This window comes from Alternaria alternata (genome assembly GCF_001642055.1).
Source record: "Alternaria alternata strain SRC1lrK2f unplaced genomic scaffold CC77scaffold_1, whole genome shotgun sequence".
In the NCBI taxonomy this organism is placed as follows: Eukaryota; Fungi; Ascomycota; class Dothideomycetes; order Pleosporales; family Pleosporaceae; genus Alternaria; species Alternaria alternata.
Window position 1 is genome coordinate 1275523 of NW_017306190.1, and position 16195 is coordinate 1291717.

The 16195-nt window shown below is 51.4% G+C and overlaps 8 protein-coding genes across 8 annotated transcripts; 4 read left to right on the plus strand and 4 right to left on the minus strand.

The window, feature by feature from the left end:
- The first annotated feature begins 572 nt into the window (after positions 1 to 572).
- On the plus strand, positions 573 to 2502 carry CC77DRAFT_27466 (hypothetical protein). Its single transcript, XM_018530979.1, has 3 exons — positions 573 to 1069; positions 1129 to 1165; positions 1223 to 2502. Exons 1-3 carry the CDS (start codon positions 836 to 838, stop codon positions 2209 to 2211), a joined length of 1260 nt encoding a protein of 419 aa, XP_018391574.1. The 5' UTR covers positions 573 to 835; the 3' UTR covers positions 2212 to 2502.
- Positions 2483 to 3609, minus strand: CC77DRAFT_27836 (hypothetical protein). The gene is made up of 2 exons (XM_018530984.1): positions 3141 to 3609; positions 2483 to 3082 (listed from the first exon to the last, which is right to left on the minus strand). The coding sequence occupies exons 1-2, from the start codon at positions 3478 to 3480 to the stop codon at positions 2754 to 2756; spliced, it is 669 nt and encodes a 222-aa protein (XP_018391575.1). The 5' UTR covers positions 3481 to 3609; the 3' UTR covers positions 2483 to 2753.
- On the minus strand, positions 3566 to 6102 carry CC77DRAFT_27683 (hypothetical protein). The gene is made up of 3 exons (XM_018530980.1): positions 5866 to 6102; positions 5139 to 5817; positions 3566 to 5091 (listed from the first exon to the last, which is right to left on the minus strand). Exons 1-3 carry the CDS (start codon positions 5937 to 5939, stop codon positions 3739 to 3741), a joined length of 2106 nt encoding a protein of 701 aa, XP_018391576.1. The 5' UTR covers positions 5940 to 6102; the 3' UTR covers positions 3566 to 3738.
- A 199-nt stretch (positions 6103 to 6301) lies between these two features.
- Positions 6302 to 6801, plus strand: CC77DRAFT_978787 (hypothetical protein; the record flags this gene model as incomplete). Its single annotated transcript, XM_018536013.1, has 2 exons — positions 6302 to 6608; positions 6638 to 6801. 2 exons carry the CDS (start codon positions 6302 to 6304, stop codon positions 6799 to 6801), a joined length of 471 nt encoding a protein of 156 aa, XP_018391577.1.
- Positions 6802 to 7471: 670 nt separating this feature from the next.
- Positions 7472 to 9041, minus strand: CC77DRAFT_924621 (hypothetical protein; the record flags this gene model as incomplete). The annotated part of the gene is made up of 2 exons (XM_018533814.1): positions 7472 to 8778; positions 8837 to 9041. 2 exons carry the CDS (start codon positions 9039 to 9041, stop codon positions 7472 to 7474), a joined length of 1512 nt encoding a protein of 503 aa, XP_018391578.1.
- A 277-nt stretch (positions 9042 to 9318) lies between these two features.
- On the plus strand, positions 9319 to 10700 carry CC77DRAFT_1015478 (hypothetical protein). Its single transcript, XM_018524034.1, has 2 exons — positions 9319 to 10006; positions 10057 to 10700. Exons 1-2 carry the CDS (start codon positions 9569 to 9571, stop codon positions 10624 to 10626), a joined length of 1008 nt encoding a protein of 335 aa, XP_018391579.1. The 5' UTR covers positions 9319 to 9568; the 3' UTR covers positions 10627 to 10700.
- A 584-nt stretch (positions 10701 to 11284) lies between these two features.
- Positions 11285 to 13401, minus strand: CC77DRAFT_1045895 (hypothetical protein; the record flags this gene model as incomplete). The annotated part of the gene is made up of 7 exons (XM_018527421.1): positions 13216 to 13401; positions 13097 to 13164; positions 12981 to 13049; positions 12071 to 12932; positions 11796 to 12019; positions 11479 to 11743; positions 11285 to 11398 (listed from the first exon to the last, which is right to left on the minus strand). Exons 1-7 carry the CDS (start codon positions 13273 to 13275, stop codon positions 11285 to 11287), a joined length of 1662 nt encoding a protein of 553 aa, XP_018391580.1. The 5' UTR covers positions 13276 to 13401.
- Positions 13402 to 13633: 232 nt separating this feature from the next.
- On the plus strand, positions 13634 to 15714 carry CC77DRAFT_1004168 (hypothetical protein; the record flags this gene model as incomplete). The annotated part of the gene is made up of 2 exons (XM_018523249.1): positions 13634 to 13702; positions 13750 to 15714. 2 exons carry the CDS (start codon positions 13634 to 13636, stop codon positions 15712 to 15714), a joined length of 2034 nt encoding a protein of 677 aa, XP_018391581.1.
- Between the last annotated feature and the right edge of the window lie 481 nt (positions 15715 to 16195).

The window sequence follows — 16195 nt, forward strand, 5'->3', positions numbered from 1 at the left end:
ATGGTTCCTAAATAAACCTTACCGCCACGTGAGGTAACGCTGATGCTTTGAAGTTGTGCCTAGCCTAACCGTCCATCCTGCCGTTGATCAACCCACCTGCAAGCCAAGTGCAGTCTCCATCGCTCACATCATCCATGACTCAGCTACCCACAATCAATCTAGCTGCAGCCCAACCCTCTCATCTCCCGCAATATCTCACCCGCTATTCCAATGTCTCCTCTTGTCGCCTATGTCGCGGATCCGCGCCAGACAAATTCGGCCGAGCGACGCGTCCGTCCCCTCCTTGGATGACCCCAAACTTTGGTTAATCTGCGGCACGGTACTTTGACAGTCGCGGCCATCGGTTCCCCGAACAAGTCATGGCTCCGATGGTAGCTCTCGAGCTAGACGATGCTCCAGATCCGCAACCGTTAACGAACGGCTGCATGGTCTACAGAGGTGCAGCGACCTACTGTTTGGTGCCTGACTCTGTTTCGGTTTCCTCAGCCGCCACTGCATGTCGTTGACGGCCTTTGGAAGAGGTGGCCAAACTTTGTACAGAAAATCGGCATGGTCTGGCTCACGTGGAGAATAGGAAGGGTTTTGGTCTTACATGAGCTAGTATAGGGTCTTTCCCTGTCGCGCGATGGCTGGGGATTGTTCATCAACTACGCCCGTCTACCTTTTCTTTATTTCTTGTGAGTGTCTGTGTTCCGGGGTCTTCTCGCTCTCTACATGGCTTTGTCACGCTGAACGTCAAATACCCGGAAGTGTCACGAACGTTTAAACACACCTCGCCACTAGGCCTCCCAGGCTTGGGTAATCCTGTTGAGGATTCTCTACAAAAGAACTCGATATGGCGTACAGTCCCAATGGAAGCGGATCGAGTGGTCTCCTTCCTCCTATCTCGGTGCTTGCCAAGTGGCCGGTTCCGAATTACGATGACCCCGTTACTCGTTCCAGAGCCGTTCTCATTACATCGTGTGCTCTGGGATCCGTCATGCTTGTCACAGTGGGAGCCAGAATGTGGGCAAGAGCTATCATACAAAGGAACGCAGGGCTCGATGACTGGATTATAACGGCTGCAATGGTATGTATTTCTCGCAGGGACGAAATCCATATATGCGTGGACTAACACATGGTGTAAAGATACCAACAGTTGGACTTACTGTCGTGGTATGTCTAGGTACGTTAAGAGTAACATACAAACTCATTTAACAAGCTTCCTAATAGTGATATCCAGCAACCGAAAAGTACGACTTCAATCGCCACATATGGGACGTCCATCCAAACATGTACGTCCCTGAGCGCAAGATAACCTTCATCCTCTACCTCTTATACATTGTGTCTGGTGGAATGATCAAGATCTCCATCCTCCTTTTCTACCGCCGCCTCGACTCGCGCTCTATAACCCGAAGTTTCCGGATCGCGACCTGGATTAACATCATCGCCATCGGCATCTTCTGCATTGCATTCGTCGTCGTGCTCTTCACAGCTTGCACACCTTTTGAAGCCTTCTGGTATCAGTTCGACATCGCCAAGCAAATCGCAGGATATTCATACCACTGTTGGGTCAACGAATATGCAGATCTGCTATCAGCGAGCATAATTAGCGCAGTGCAGGATGCCGTTGCCGCTTTTCTTCCTACAATCCTATACTGGAACCTGCAAATCCCTCGTCGCCAGAAGATTGCTTTAGGTGCCATCTTCGCTCTCGGCTACCTAGTCTGCATCGTCGCGGGTGTTCGTTCCTACTATGTCTACCGCATCTTCAACAACCCATTGTACGATTCAACCTGGGAGTCATGGCCTGCGTGGCTTCTCTGCATGTTGGAGATTCAATTGGGGGCTATTTGTGCTAGTGCGCCGGCCCTCAAAGTATTCTTTACGCATTACTTCAAGGTGGCCGCGAGTATGTATGGATCCAGCCGGGGTACGGCATCCAGTGTTAAGAAAGACGGTTCATGGTGGAGATCGACGGGTACGGGCTCGGCGAGTATGGCAACCATGGTGTCGAGGCCGGAACAGGAAGGGTATCTTAGGCAACTGGGAGCAGGCCATATTGTGGATGAGGAAGGGGGGATTGTGCTACAGGAGGGAAAGAAATTCGATGGGCGGACAGGAACCGGTAGATATGATGGATGGACTGAGAACCAAAGACATGACGGACGGACAGAGAGTAACAGGTTTGATGGTAGGACGGAAAGTATCGAAACCTTCATCTTTACTTGAGATAGGGTATGAGAAGAACCCATTCGACAAACAACCACCTCGATGCATAACGAAAGTATCATGGATGGTCTCCACGAGTTCACTAAAAAGGACAAATTACGACATGTCACGAAGTATAAGATGGTATCCTAGCCTGTTCTGTTGGTCAAGACCTCCACAATACTCTCGCTCGTCCAGACTTCGTAGTTAGTTCTCGGGCGTATGGAGTGGATTGGCTAAACCCGTAGCTCTATCACATTGTCTCTTTGGACGTGGTTGAAAGAAAAACGAACACTAGATGATGGAGCTGCGTGGTATGAGGCGCATTAGAGCGAGAATACTGTAACGGGCGTGCTGCTTAACGTCGAGTTGCATGACTAGACACAATCACGCCAGACGCAGAACGACATAAACGCCACGATTCCGTATAAATATAGACAGCTTCAGAGTACATCATCTTGTATAATGAAGAAAACGTGGGCCCGAGAGTGACACCATGAAGTTCGTTATAGAAACACTGCACATCCCTTCTTCCAGCCTCAACCTCGACCTACACCCACTTTTCAAATCATCTTCTCTCTCAACGCCTCTTCCCTCCTCTTGATGCTCTTCTCCAATATCTTAAGTTCTCTCCTCTTACGCACCAAGCTCGCCGTCGTCCTCTCGACGTTCCTCTCCTTCTCATCTACTTCAATCTCCCGCCGTAAGACCGTACTCTCCCGATCTTTAACCTCGTCCTCTTGTCGCCTGAGGGTCTGCTGGCGCTCTTCCAGTTCTGCTTCACCTCCAGCCACAATATTCTCCCGCTTCTGTAGATCGGCCAGCAATGGCATGGGCATGTCTAGTTTCTTGGCGTACTTGTCGATGTTCCTGCCAGCGAAGGCTTCGGAAGCTGTTATTTTGCTTAGTCAGGTGTTGCTTTATGGGAGTTTGGGTAAGCTTATGCACACCTCCGAGCGGAGTGACAGGCGCGCTAGATATGAAGCCCGTGTCATAGTGAGCGTACGCACAATCGACATCTCGCTTGCTGCACCGTCCGTTCTGGTGCCAAAAGTGGCAGGTCAATGGCTTTGGAAAGTTCTTGGGGAGCGAGGTGTCAAGTTCGGCGGGCGTGTTATTGGATGACGAGCTTCGGCTTGGTTTTCGACTGCCATTATAGGATTTTGAAGATGATGCAGCGTTTCGAATGGGTATGCTACTAAAGGTTGAAGGTCGACTCGGTGCACCAGACTTGCGTTGGTGCATGCCCTCGTGGTTGGATACGTAACGATCTTTTGTGCCGCTATGCATATTGCTCGATTGAGTACATATCAATGTTTGTGTTCAGATAAAGGAACGAGGAGGAGAGAGAGCTCAACTCAGGTGGTTGGTATCATCCGTTTGTTTGTTGCCATGCAGCAGAGCACTGACCTTGACGGGCGCTTGCATACGATTCGACCTGTCGTTTCGTCTGAAGCAATACACCAGTTTGTCCATTGGCACGTTTAGAAGCTTCCAGAGGCGTTTGTGGGATTGGCTTTCATAATTTGGATCTGGGGTATCATAGTCCTACAGCTTACTCTCCCGCACATGTCGTTCTTCAACAGGTAGCGCTCCACTCATCATGTTGTAGTCCTCTTCTCTTCCATAGAGTACTCGCTCTCTGCCACCTCTCGTTGTCCACCAATTTACAGCAACGCCGCTACGCTCTGCATCCATCTCGCCACTGATTAGCACTTCCCAGTACCGCGCTTTGACGTTTTCTCGCATCTCATCGTCGTTGATTTGGTTGAGGAGTTCTGCGCATAGAGGCAGCCACTCTTCAAGCAGATATATAGGGAGAAAGGGCAAGGCATCGATAAGGGTTAACGCGAGTACTGCCTGTTCCGAGAGGGCAGGGGGTGGTGCGTCCGAGCCTTGCAGGGCCAATGCAACAGAATCAGGCGGCAGTGGCTGAGTAGGAGCGTTTAGCGCACGGTGAAAGACTAGTTCCAATAAAGTAGCTGGAAGATCTGGGTGGGTTGCGGACAGAGTAGAGGGAGGAGCTGTGACACGCATCAAGGTTTTGAAAGCTAGGCGGAACTGACGTGGTGACAAGTTATGTGGAAAGACACTGAACAGCGCATCGATATAGAAAGGGAGGTGCTTCGCGGTGATCTCAGCAGATTGTGGAGCAGACAAGACAGCGAGCATAACGCTGTGAGCGGCTTCGAATACTGGCAACATATGACGATTCTCGCCAGCTGCGAGGTATGGCACAGCTGACGCGACCAGCAAGTCCTCGTTTGTGGCTGGCGATAGTACGAGAGTGAAGTGTTCTGCTGTATTGAGAAAGTAGAGGTCCAGTATACGGTCAAGAGGGTGGCTTGGTATCTGCCCAAGATGTTGAGGCGCGATAGTTTTGAGAAGCTTGTCGGCGTGACTGGGGTACGCAGAAAGGATGTCTATCGCTGTAAGGTAGACAAAGGTATGTTGGGAGAAGGATGCAGGGCCGAGCCGGGACGTGATGAAGTAGAGATGCCGTAAGGTTTGCAAGGCCTGCGAAGCTAGCATAGGGGCGATGGCATCACCAGCCAGTGCTTTATCAGCTAATGTTCGTGTGAAGACGCCTCGCAGTATGATGGTAGTAGCAAACAGAGCCGCCTTGAGCAAATTCCACAGTTGCGGAGTCGTCTTGTGAAGCGCCTCTTGTTCCAGATTGGCTGCCTCTTCGGAGGGCTCGATATCCGACAACTTGGTCTGCCGCCATTGCGTGGTAAGAGCGCGAGAAAAGCTAGCGAGGTCGTCCATCATCGTCTGGATGATCCATGGATTCTTGACATTCTCGACAGAGTGTGCGATGAGGCGTGAAAGGGGGCCCATAGACGATACCAGTGGCCTATTCATGATGACTTCGACCTGTCTGTAGGAACTCGAATGCGGCTATACATGGTTAGCAGACGTCCGTATCATGATCTATGGCCACTTACACTCCAGTCTAGCTTCCCTGACTGTGTTGTCCGCACGTCGAGGTCCAAGCCCCCGAGGAAATAGGCGGATTGGAAGCCTTCGTTGGAGTAGAATGCCGTCCCGATAAGCACCGGAAGTAGCAGATCGTAATCAATCTGTGTCCTTTCTACATGGCCGATGCATCCGAAGGCGTGGTTGAGGGTCAGTGTTATTGTCTGGCCTCCTAATCCATCTGCCTCGGAGCGTTCTCTGACTTCGACCAAAGCGAGGTTTGTCGCGCGGACCAATGCCGCTTCCACTCTCTTTCGCATGGCAGATGCCCAATAGAGGTCCATTCCCTGCTCTTCCAGGCTCCCTATACCTATCAACAGGCCCGTAAGAACGACCAAGTGCTTCCATCGTCGGCTCCGGTCGTCGGCTCCTGCGACGACGGCGCGTACCCATTCGTCCAGCGACAAGCCTCCTCCTATTGGCGTCTGCCCTGGCGCGAGTTTGGCTGCTTTGTTATGTCGCACGTCGTTGTGGTGGTTGACGATGGTCGTGACGGCCGCGTGAAAGACGGACAGCATGCGGAGGGGCGTTCGGACACCATCGGGGCGGTCCCATAATGCCGGCGCGGTGAGGAGATGTGAAGTCAGAAGACTGAGGTTGTGAGGATTGCCGAGCGTGGTGAGGAGCGAGGACGCGGTTCCCAGTAGGCTGTGGTAGTTAGTAGGCGCAATGCGAATAGGGACTCGCGATGCGTACCGCGGCGTGTCCTGTTGATCTGTGTATGTCTGCAGCGAGCGCAGCAGTGTGGACAAGAGGCGATCGACGACCATGTTGAACCCGAAAAGCCCGCGACAGGCTACCAGAAGATGCGCATGGAGATGTTGGAGATGCGATGGCTGGTGTTGATTGCGGCTCGCGTCCAGCCGAGGTTGAGCTAAGCTCGGGCTTTGGCCGTTGACATTCACTCGGGGATCGACGTCACAAGCATTAACTTCCAAAAACAACGGCCTTTAGTATCGTACGATCCTACGACCCCTAGTGTTACGCGCAGAAGTATACAGAGCGCATTATAGCTATGCCGTATAGATGAGGTAAGCCCTCGCTGGACCCTGCATCCATCCTTCTCGCGTCCCCTGGCCATGGCCTCAGACTTCACATGGGACTGAAGACGATTCTTCCCCACAATTCGGCCATGGTAGTTAACGATATCTTTCCCAGCTTCATTCAACGCGTCGACTCGGCGGTCCCGCTCGGCTACACCACGCCGCCCTTCCCATCCCTCTACTGGCCTCTTCCCGCTGGCACCACCCAGTCCTTCTACCTCTACCGCCCCGACGATATCCTCCGCTTTACCGTGTACTGGACACTGCTCTTGGTTGGCGGTATACACTTCATCACCGCACTATGGGCATGTGTAGTCCAATGGCGCAACTGGAAATTAATATGGATCGCCCTGCCCGTCTTCAGTTTTGTTGGAGGCGTTGAAGCACTTGTTGCGGGTGCTATCGTTGGCGGGCTGTGAGTCGAGGTCTGCTGCCATGTCTATCGCGTCGCATACTGACTGCAATCAGGCTAGGAGGTGTATATCAGGCGGGATACTTCGAAATGTCTACCTGGATACCTTTTGTCTGGGCCGTCATCAACACCCTGGTGCTCATATTGTCTTCCTTTGCCATCTACGGCGGTCTCTGATGTTATGCCTCGGTCCAACATACACTCCATATCGACTATCAGCATGTGTACGAGCGTGAGACCGCAGACTCACAGGCCCCAAAACCTCTCAGGCAAAGCATGCAACGCCTCCATCGCCTCGTTCTTCAAGCCCCCATAACCCGCTGCTCATCAGCCCTGATATCAAGGTCACTCTGAACGCTGGAGTGGCGCGTTACACACGTTGTTCAGAGGAACGGGCGGACAAAGCCAATCCTAGGAATCGCCCGATCTAACCTCGCTCCAGAAGATGACAAATCGGAGATGCTTCCGTGCCAACACGCTTAGAGACGTGAGATTGATGTCCAACAAGACATTGGCGTTATCAGCATAAACAGAGCTCGCGTAATGCAGTAGGTGACGTACGTTCTCTGGCTCGTAATGCACTTCGATGTCCAGTAAGATCGAAATGTACCACCCTGTAGTACTTCTGCTCTGAAAGCCATACTGGCGTCAGTTGAACGAGGAGTAGACGCGATTTAGAAGAAAAGAGAACAAGGGAATGGCGGTCAAGGCAAGCTTTTGTAGACACCTCGAGCCAGAGACTAGAATTTAGATTTGGCATATTTTCTGCCTATTGTCTATGCAGCTGACGTCTAAATGTATACCGGTATCATTGCTTTCGTCATATCATAATGTTCGTACAACCACTTTAACCGGTATGTATCTTGAACCTCTGCTTCACCTGTTTCCTACACATAGGGCACTTGGTCGGCCGCGCAGGAATATGGCCATGCTTGATGGGAACAACTACGTCAGCGCACCACTGGCACATAACCATGTGGCCGCAAGGCAGCACAGCTATATCAGCAATCTGCTGATAGCACACCTGGCACGCGAGGGTTTTGGTCATCTCTTCTTCTGTCTTGGGTGCCGGCCGATCGGGCTGGTTGTCCAGCGACATGGGCGGAGGTGAAGGCGGACGGGCAGCGCGCAAGAATGCACGCGCCTCTGCGAAGCGACTTTCAAGACGCAGAGTACGCATTTGGTTCATCACTAGTTCAGGATTCGGTGCGTCAGCCACGTCCATGGAGTTCAACTGAGAGAGTAATCCAGGGATAGCCGTTGTGATGTTGGAGCCAAGCTCAGGGTTGGCTAACAAGGGCTGTGCAAGGTGGTCGTTTTGCGCTCTGTGAGCTTCGTGCGCTTCCAATTCAGCATAGTTGTCCTCTCCAAGACTCTGCCACCGGGGTGCATAACTCCAGACTTGACTCGCTGGCTCTAGACTCTCTGATAGTGACTGTGACTCTCGCATTACTCCCCATAACAACTGTTCTTCGATTTCTCGTCGATCTTGTGGTGACAGCCCGTCGAGCGGAGGCGCGGTATCAGTGCCGTCTGCTCTTCGTTGGTCGGCCTGACGTTGGCGGTCGAAGGCTCGTGTGTACATCTGTGTAAGCGGTGACTCGTAGTCGTCCTGCTCTACGTCCTCGCGAGAGCCGAAAACGCGTGCAAAGTGCTCTCGTCGACGTTGTTGTTGCGCTTGTCGTCGTGTCATTGGTCGCGGGGGCTCTGACGGGTCTTCTTGTATCTGAGGTGTTATCGAAGCTCGTGGTTCCGTTGGTGCCGTGGGCTCCGTGTTGGAGACTTCTTCCACCACCTCTTGTAGAAGACTGTCTAGCGCATCTTCGAGACTCTGATGTGGCTGCTCTGGTCGCTCTTCCTCCGACGACAATCGTCTTCTCTGGAGCCTGTTTTCTAGTCTACGGGCATCGTTCTCTACTCCTGCCCTCAACTGATCTAGCGTACGCGGAAGAAAGCCGGGGCTGACCTCCCTGAACGGTTCCCCAATTACAGGCATACGCTGCTCAGTACCATCTGGTAGTTTTGCGATGCGATATCCCTGGTGAAACTCCCACCATCGTTCTAGGAACTCGGTCTGGTCAGGTATCTCTGGTATGCGTGTCTGGGAGATGTCGAGGGGAGGGTCGGTAGCAGCAAGGCGGTTGGTCCAGAACTCTGGTTCGATATCAGTCTACGATGTTGCCATTCGAAGTGGTATTGCGTAGCGTCGTACCTTTACAGAACCAGCAATAGCCTTGCCATCTTGTCCCTTGGTTCACGAAGCCCACTCCGTCAATATACACGCGATATGTCCTGGAATGCACTCTCTCGTCGGCACAAGCGCAGCAATTCGGCGTTGATGTCAACCGGCAGCTTGTGGCAAGCTTGTGTGGACAGTGTGTCTCCAGACGTGGGCAGTCTGCGGTCAAAGTCCCCATTATGAGCGGGCCTGATGTTTAGGGAGTGTAGAGCCGAGCTGGGATGAAGATGTGAGATCCAAAGCAGAGAGTAAGGATCAAAGACTAAGAAAGGCCCAATGCTTGAGACGTGGTGAAGGAGTAAACAGTGGCGCGAAGTTTGGTGGTGGCGCGCATCTACTCCACGTTCCGCGGTCGGCCCTTGCAGGTGCATGATGCTGTGGTGGGGCTGAACGGGGCAAGTGGACCTAGCGCGAAGCCATCCCCGCGGCGAGACTTACCTTAAGATCAGCATTGACTTCGACTGACAGCTTCTCTGAGTGCAAAGCTCGACTGTCCGCTTATTCGTTGTGATGCTTGGTAATACAGTCTTTACTGGTTACACAATACGTTGTACTTGACCAGTTGAATGCTAGTGCCAACAGCTCATGGCTCAGAGCTGTCAATGACTCTCAGCTTCAAATATACAAACACTCTGTCACCGTTGTCTTTCTTACACCCGTCCAACATAATTCCTCACACTTCAACTAAAGACCAAGTCTAGCACTATGAAAGTAGACGATTGCCACAGGAACCTGCGACCTGCGAAGGAACGCGAAAAGGCTCTGGCCATCAATGAGTTCAACGGCAAGACCCTGACTCCACCAGTATCAGTCTACCTGCCATGGAACCTTTCGACAGACCAGTTCAAAAAGCTTCTTCCTGACACTCCCGAGGACGGAGAGCCAGGCTTTGGCTTTCCAGCCCTGAGAAACTGGTTTGTCAAGCTTCTCCAAGCCCTTGATGCTCAAGAAGACGAACTGCATCCGTTCCATTCAAATCCTTACCGACTAAGAAAGCTGGATATAGAGGCCGCCGACTGGTTCAAGGAAGGGAAGTTGGGGTTTGTAAAACTCCAAAGTGAGATCAGAAATGACGACCCAGATGATGAAAAGAATTGGACACCTGGGGCGGTGTTCTTACGAGGTGGTAGTGTGGCTGTCCTCGTGAGTCTAGTGTCATCCGAAGCACTTGAATTCAACTAACTGGTCGGAAGCTCATTGTACAACCTGAAGGTGCAGAAGGAGAAGATGAGAAACAAGTCATACTAACCGTTCAGCCTCGGGTAGCAGCCTCATCTTTGGCCTTCACAGAGATACCTGCAGGAATGTTAGATGACCAGCAAGATTCGTTCGCTGGAAAAGCCGCGAAGGAGATCAAAGAAGAAACGGGACTTGAGTTGAAAGAAAGCGAGCTACTAGACATGACGAAGCTTGCGCTAGAAGGAGCATCGTCCGAATATCCCCCTGCAGCCGAATCACTGGAAGAGGCCATGTACCCCAGTCCTGGTGCTTGCGACGAGTTCATCACACTCTACCTCTGTCAGAAGCGTCTCAAGCGTGAGCATCTGGAAGATCTTAAAGGTAAGGCAACGGGTCTCGCGGAAGAGGGAGAGAAAATCAAGCTCAAGTTAGTTCCGTTGCACATGCTCTGGCGAGAAGGTGCTCGGGATGCGAAAACTCTAGCTGCATTGAGTCTGTACGAGAACATCAAGGCAATTGGCATGTTACCCGATATGCCTACCAACCTAGACGAGAGATCAAAAGACTGGCGTTCAGAGAAGTGAGGTTGAAGGAGATGTAGTTACAGCTCATGACATGGAGATATTCAGCCGCCAAACATATATTCATTCACTCTCCAAATTCTCGTCACAGCATCACACTGAACAATCCTATGAGTCACTGGATGAGCATTAAGGGTTGGCCTCATTGATACCGTTGTCAAAAGACTATTTGGTGATTGAGTTTGAGCCTCGCAACTAACTTGGTTGTTGTAACGTTTTCTGTAGCACAATGCCCAGTACTCTCGTTATATTCACTGGGCCCAATCTAACATATGAGAACTCAAAGTCAACACCAGCTATACACACGAGCCTCTCTCTCCATTCCTATGCTGTAAAGTGTCTTTTCAATCCTCAACGTGAATCGAAGTATCTTCACTTCGTAGCCGCGTAGTTATAGGGCTCCAATGTCATAGATGTCAAAGTTACACGCCTTGTGTCATATCATAAATCAAGGGTATCCTCTCAACAGTTGTTCCGCCATCTGAGGCTTCATTGTGCGATGCGCAGAGACGTGTGTTGCAGGCAGGTACCCATATCTGCAATGGCACATGTATCCAACCGCCCTATTGGTTACTCTCTCAGTTCGTATAGGACAGCTCGAACACTCCTCGCCAAAAGTGTAGAAAATCCGTCAAAAGAGAGTGGTAAGATCCCCCTAGCGTCAGGAATCTGGAGTTGGAGGCATTTCTCGGGAACCGCGATGGACGATGTCGACATCTCCCGGACCCTTAGATTGGGTTTTTCGTATATTTTCCGCAGCGGACGAAGAGGACATCTGAAGATTTCATTAGGTCCATGAGAAAGGAAATATGGGATTCGCATGCCGTCGCAACTAGCCGGAGGTCATATTCTTACGTCGCCTTGTTGAAGCTTGTCGGACCAGTCTGGCCGGTACTTCGTTTTCATATGCTGCATGAGGTCGACCAGCGACGCGGAGAGAGCAGCGGAGCTCGGCCACCTCCAGGAAGAAAGTTCGAGAACGAGAAGCGCGTTTGAATACAGTTGGATGAGGTTACCACCAAAGATCGCAGGCATGTTTTGGATGAGCACCGTGCCTGCTCGGTAAACCCAGTGTGGTGTGACGAAGACGTGGATGCCACCGAAGCTTACTACAGCTTCTCTGTTTGTGATAGTCAGCATTAAATCCCTCAGCACGTGTGGGCTTCACATACAGCACATGCCACGCGCTTCCCCAGCAAGGATTTAGCAACAGATGTGTAATGTGCAAGGTTATGCGTATGACAGGAAGCAACTCGTCTTTCTCGTCGAAGAGTGGGAGTAGCTTCTTGACCTTCTCTTTCGCAAGGTGGTCACCCTTGCGAAAACGATTCTGCATACGATACAAGGAGCAAAGATATTCGGCGGGCTTTTCCTTGTCGAAACACAAATCTTCTTCCTGCAAGTCATGAGTCTTGTCCTGCGGTTCGTGCTCGACGAGTAGGCTTACCGGTTCTGGAAACAATGCCGGCCTGTCTAGTGTAGATGCAATCTGATTTTCAAGGCAGAATATAGTCATGTGCATGGCTCGGAGCATTTGGACATCGTCCGGACCAAGCTCTTGTAATGTGCTTTTTGACTCTAGATCGAACGCAAGCCGGCCTGCAAGAGCTATCTGCTGACCAATGTTACCCGCTATTGGGTCGAACGAGCTGTTGATGGCAAGTAGAAGGACGGAACGGATGGTGTCGATATTTGGGTCCATTGTTGCTAACTCGAGGTGCTCCATAGCATCTGCGAAGTATTGAGTCGCGAGAGAGCGGTATCTGATAGAATTGGCCTGATGATATGCAAGCCTACCTGTGGGGTTCCAGTCTTGATCTGGCGGTTGCTTTTTGCGAGTATTGGGGATGATGTAGCATGCTATAGAATATATCATGTACAGCGAGAACATCTCAGTCGACGTGAGGTCGCTGGGCAGATCCGGTCCAAGATAACGTAGAGATGGATCCAGAATGGGGTAGATTGGCTGGACTGTCTCAAGGAACAGCTGCATCAGCTCGTACTGCTTCTCGGGCGAATGTTTGTTAGTGTAGTGCCAATCGTCGAGTTCTTCGTCATCTTGCTCGCCGCGGACCTCATGCGCAGTGTGCAGTCTGGGTGATTTGAGGAGGCACGATTCCGCGCCGAGATATCGGTAGCTATTTCCGGCTTCGGCAAAGTGATGCTCGTATCGAGGAATTTCAGAAGCGATGAACTCAGTCTTGACCTGCGTGCCGAATACGCCATGATCTAAAGCGCTACCCGAAGCTGCTGGTGAAGGATTCCCGCTTGACAGACTACGCACACGATCTACCAGCTCGCTGATATAGCTGGCGGTGTGCTTAGTTGGGATTTGAAAACAAGGCACGTCAGCTCACCTTCGTGGCAGCAGCTCATTGCGTCCATGGTCGTAAAACATGCATTCCACGCCGGCTTTTGTGCATTGCCTGACCCGTTAGCAGGATGCCCAGGGTGGGACAGAGGAACGATGTACCTGCACTTCGGTAATAAGGTGTCGCATCCGCGGCGACACTCTCGGCATCTCTTACATGCGGGGAGACTCTGGGGAAGTATAAGTGCGCGATGTCAAATTGCGGAGACGGCCGGCGTTACCTGAATCAGAGCATCTAGATCAAGCGTGGGGGAGTTTGAGCTGCTGGCGGCGGCGGCCATCGGAGCGGGTAGTTGCAAGGACGTGACAGCTATGGATCAAAGTCTAGCAGCTGCTCGAGTCTGTACTACAGTTCATTGCGCGCCGTCGTCTTGTCAGGGACAATGGTCTGAGACGCAATGGGACGCCTGGGCTGGGAAGATGGCGAGTGAGGGATGATCTTATCTGCTAGGGCGACCCGATGCAGAAGCGATCACCCCGGCCGCCTGCATCCCGCGTGCCCGCTGCCCTCACATGCCAGCATCCTGTTCTTCGTTCGAGAATATTGACCATCGCCAACCACCACCGCCAGCCCATCCTTTATCTGCGCCATGACAACTGCGCCGTCGTGGTATAGACGCCAGACGCTCGAGGTTTACCATGCAGAACCGAACTAAAGTCCGTCGCCGCGTCCTGGCCTGTGCCCGCTGCCGGAAGCGTAAACTCTCGGTACACGCTTTCTCTACCCACGTCATACATGTACTGACTTCACCAAGTGCGATGGCAAAGTTCCTGCCTGCACTCGTTGTGTTGATGCCAGCGTCCAATGTGTTGGCTTCGACTCTTCAACTCAACAAGAAGCTCCGCGATCCATTGCAGATTTCTTGGAAGCGCACATTGTTCGGCTAGAGGGCCAGACCAGCACGCCGTCAACGCTGCCATCGTTGGGACAGTCAAGTGCCACTCTGTCATCCCCAGCAGATTCTCATACACCCGACTCCAGACCTGGCCAGTGGCGTGCAGAAAAATGTGCCTTCGCCGATAGCCTCGTCAACCAGGTCATGGAAGACATCACACCTTCATTCCTTGGTGTCTGCAAAGCCCGGCCGTTTTTACAGTGCGTCATCAAAGGCACCAGGTTGCCTTCGAAAAAGGGACCCGTTCTCTCAAATGATTTGAACGAAAACCACCCTAGATCTATTTTGAATCCCCAACAAACTAGGGGCCTCTTTTACGACCTCATGCCTGATGAGGTTGGCGCCAACAAACTACTCCAAAATTATCTAGATCGCGTCATTACGCAATACCCCATATATCATCGCAACGATGTGACAACGGCCTTCAACTCTATCTACCATAAAAAGGCGGCAACCCCCAACGAAGACTCTTTCCGGAATCGCTACATAGTCTGCATTATCATGGCTATCTCGCTAACTACAAGCGCGCGGAACAACGTGCAGAAGGCAAACGACCTCGCCTACCAGCTGGTTCGACATGCCATGCAATGGATTCCAGAAGTTGCGACCAACGACATTGCTGGGCTGCAGGCTATATTGCTTCTGACTCAGTATATCTTTCTGAATCCTAAGATGGCAGATTTGTGGCTCATGACAGGTCTCATCAGCCAAGCAGTCATCGACCTTGGACTTCACCAAGAATTGCCGAATGACGCCAAGGTTTCGGCCTATCAGCGCGACATGCGACGACGTATATTCTGGTGCGCGTGGGAGATGGAAGTTGGAGTCTGCTGCATATTCTTACGCCCTACAAGCCTCCCCGTCGGACGTATAGATGTCGCATTTCCGTTGGAGATCGATGATACCGCCATTACACAGTCTAGTATGTCGCCTACTGGACGGGTGTCAAAATTCACGCAGCGTATAATCTGCCGCTTCCGTCTTATTGAAGCCGAGATCATTTCTGTTCTATGGCATGGCGACCCGATATCTCAGGAATACTCCTCGTTGGAGCAATGGATACAACACTGCATCGATAACATGGCAGATTGGCAACGAGATATATATGCCGCTTCAGAGGCTAACAAGGATCGCAGCTTGAACGCGCGATGGACTGAAATGCGCTTGTACTCCGATATCGCATGCCCTTATATCTTATCATTGTTACATCGGTCCTCTCAACGAATACCAAATCCAAGCAGGGAGAAGATGATGGTCGCCCTGGTCAATGCTGTCAAGGTTGCTGATGGCTATTTCCAACAATCAGAAGCAGAGGCTGGAAAGATTAAATATGTCTTCCATCCGTGCCATCATGTCTTTGATTGCGCACTCATATTTCTGCAGGGGTTGCAGCGTTGCAAGAAAGAAGTTGCACAAAACTACTCGTGGCAACAAGTAGAAGAGTGGATGCATGTTTTCTCAAAGTGCTTTCTGTCCATCTCTGAGCGATGGGCAGCCGCAAAAAGGTGTTTTGAAGAATACGAACGGCTACTTCTCCCAGTCAAAAAAGAATATCTCGAGTTTCTGGAACAGAGAGCGAGCTATCGGCCACCAACGCTTCATCAGACCGTATCTGATACGAGCACTATGTATGATTACCAAATTCCGTCTTGCGTTTTCACGGAAGGCGACGAAGCCTATCAACTCTGGACGGTGTTCAATCCCACCACCTCAACCACTGATACTCCAGACCCGCTTGGCGTCCTTTCATACAATCTGCCGCCTTCTGACTGGAACGCGGAGTTTTCTTTGAATGACAACATGGACATGATACCGGAAATGTAATTCTCTATGGCGTTTCTCGACAGGGTCTTTTCTCTTACCGGCTTTTGAGTATCCCAACTACATGCCAGCAACATGTTGTAATAGTCGTAACCTCTTGGCATTTGATGAATGTGCGCATTTTCGGTTGGTGGGAATGTAATACCCTTGGCGTTAACGCAGATAGATATCTTGTCCTCTAGTATTTCCTTATTCAAATCTTCCATTCAAGCTTTCGGAAAGCCGCTATCAAAGTTTGACAGTCCTGGCTGGTTCCTAGATTCTGCAATTATACGTACCACCATGTGTCACTGAACCCGTTTTCAGTATGTGACTGACTAGCTATGAGGTTACACTCGCCAAAACTTAGTGTAATAGTCTCGCGTATTCAGTACGTGGGTCTCCCGACACGGAACTGCCCGTCCACTTTTACCAACGTGCCGGGTCTGAATCGAGGTCGCCAAGAGCGCTGAACTGCCAACATGCTCATCCAGCCCCCACGTTG

Coding starts and splice junctions, on each gene's coding strand:
- CC77DRAFT_27466 (XM_018530979.1), top strand. CDS start 836: ATGGCGTACAGTCCCAATGGAAGCGGATCGAGTGGTCTCCTTCCTCCT. Junction 1,070..1,128: donor GGATTATAACGGCTGCAATG/GTATGTATTTCT, acceptor CATGGTGTAAAG/ATACCAACAGTTGGACTTAC. Junction 1,166..1,222: donor TACTGTCGTGGTATGTCTAG/GTACGTTAAGAG, acceptor AGTGATATCCAG/CAACCGAAAAGTACGACTTC.
- CC77DRAFT_27836 (XM_018530984.1), bottom strand. CDS start 3,480: ATGCATAGCGGCACAAAAGATCGTTACGTATCCAACCACGAGGGCATG. Junction 3,083..3,140: donor GCCTGTCACTCCGCTCGGAG/GTGTGCATAAGC, acceptor GCAAAATAACAG/CTTCCGAAGCCTTCGCTGGC.
- CC77DRAFT_27683 (XM_018530980.1), bottom strand. CDS start 5,939: ATGGTCGTCGATCGCCTCTTGTCCACACTGCTGCGCTCGCTGCAGACA. Junction 5,818..5,865: donor GATCAACAGGACACGCCGCG/GTACGCATCGCG, acceptor TAACTACCACAG/CCTACTGGGAACCGCGTCCT. Junction 5,092..5,138: donor CAGGGAAGCTAGACTGGAGT/GTAAGTGGCCAT, acceptor AACCATGTATAG/CCGCATTCGAGTTCCTACAG.
- CC77DRAFT_1015478 (XM_018524034.1), top strand. CDS start 9,569: ATGAAAGTAGACGATTGCCACAGGAACCTGCGACCTGCGAAGGAACGC. Junction 10,007..10,056: donor GTGGTAGTGTGGCTGTCCTC/GTGAGTCTAGTG, acceptor ACTGGTCGGAAG/CTCATTGTACAACCTGAAGG.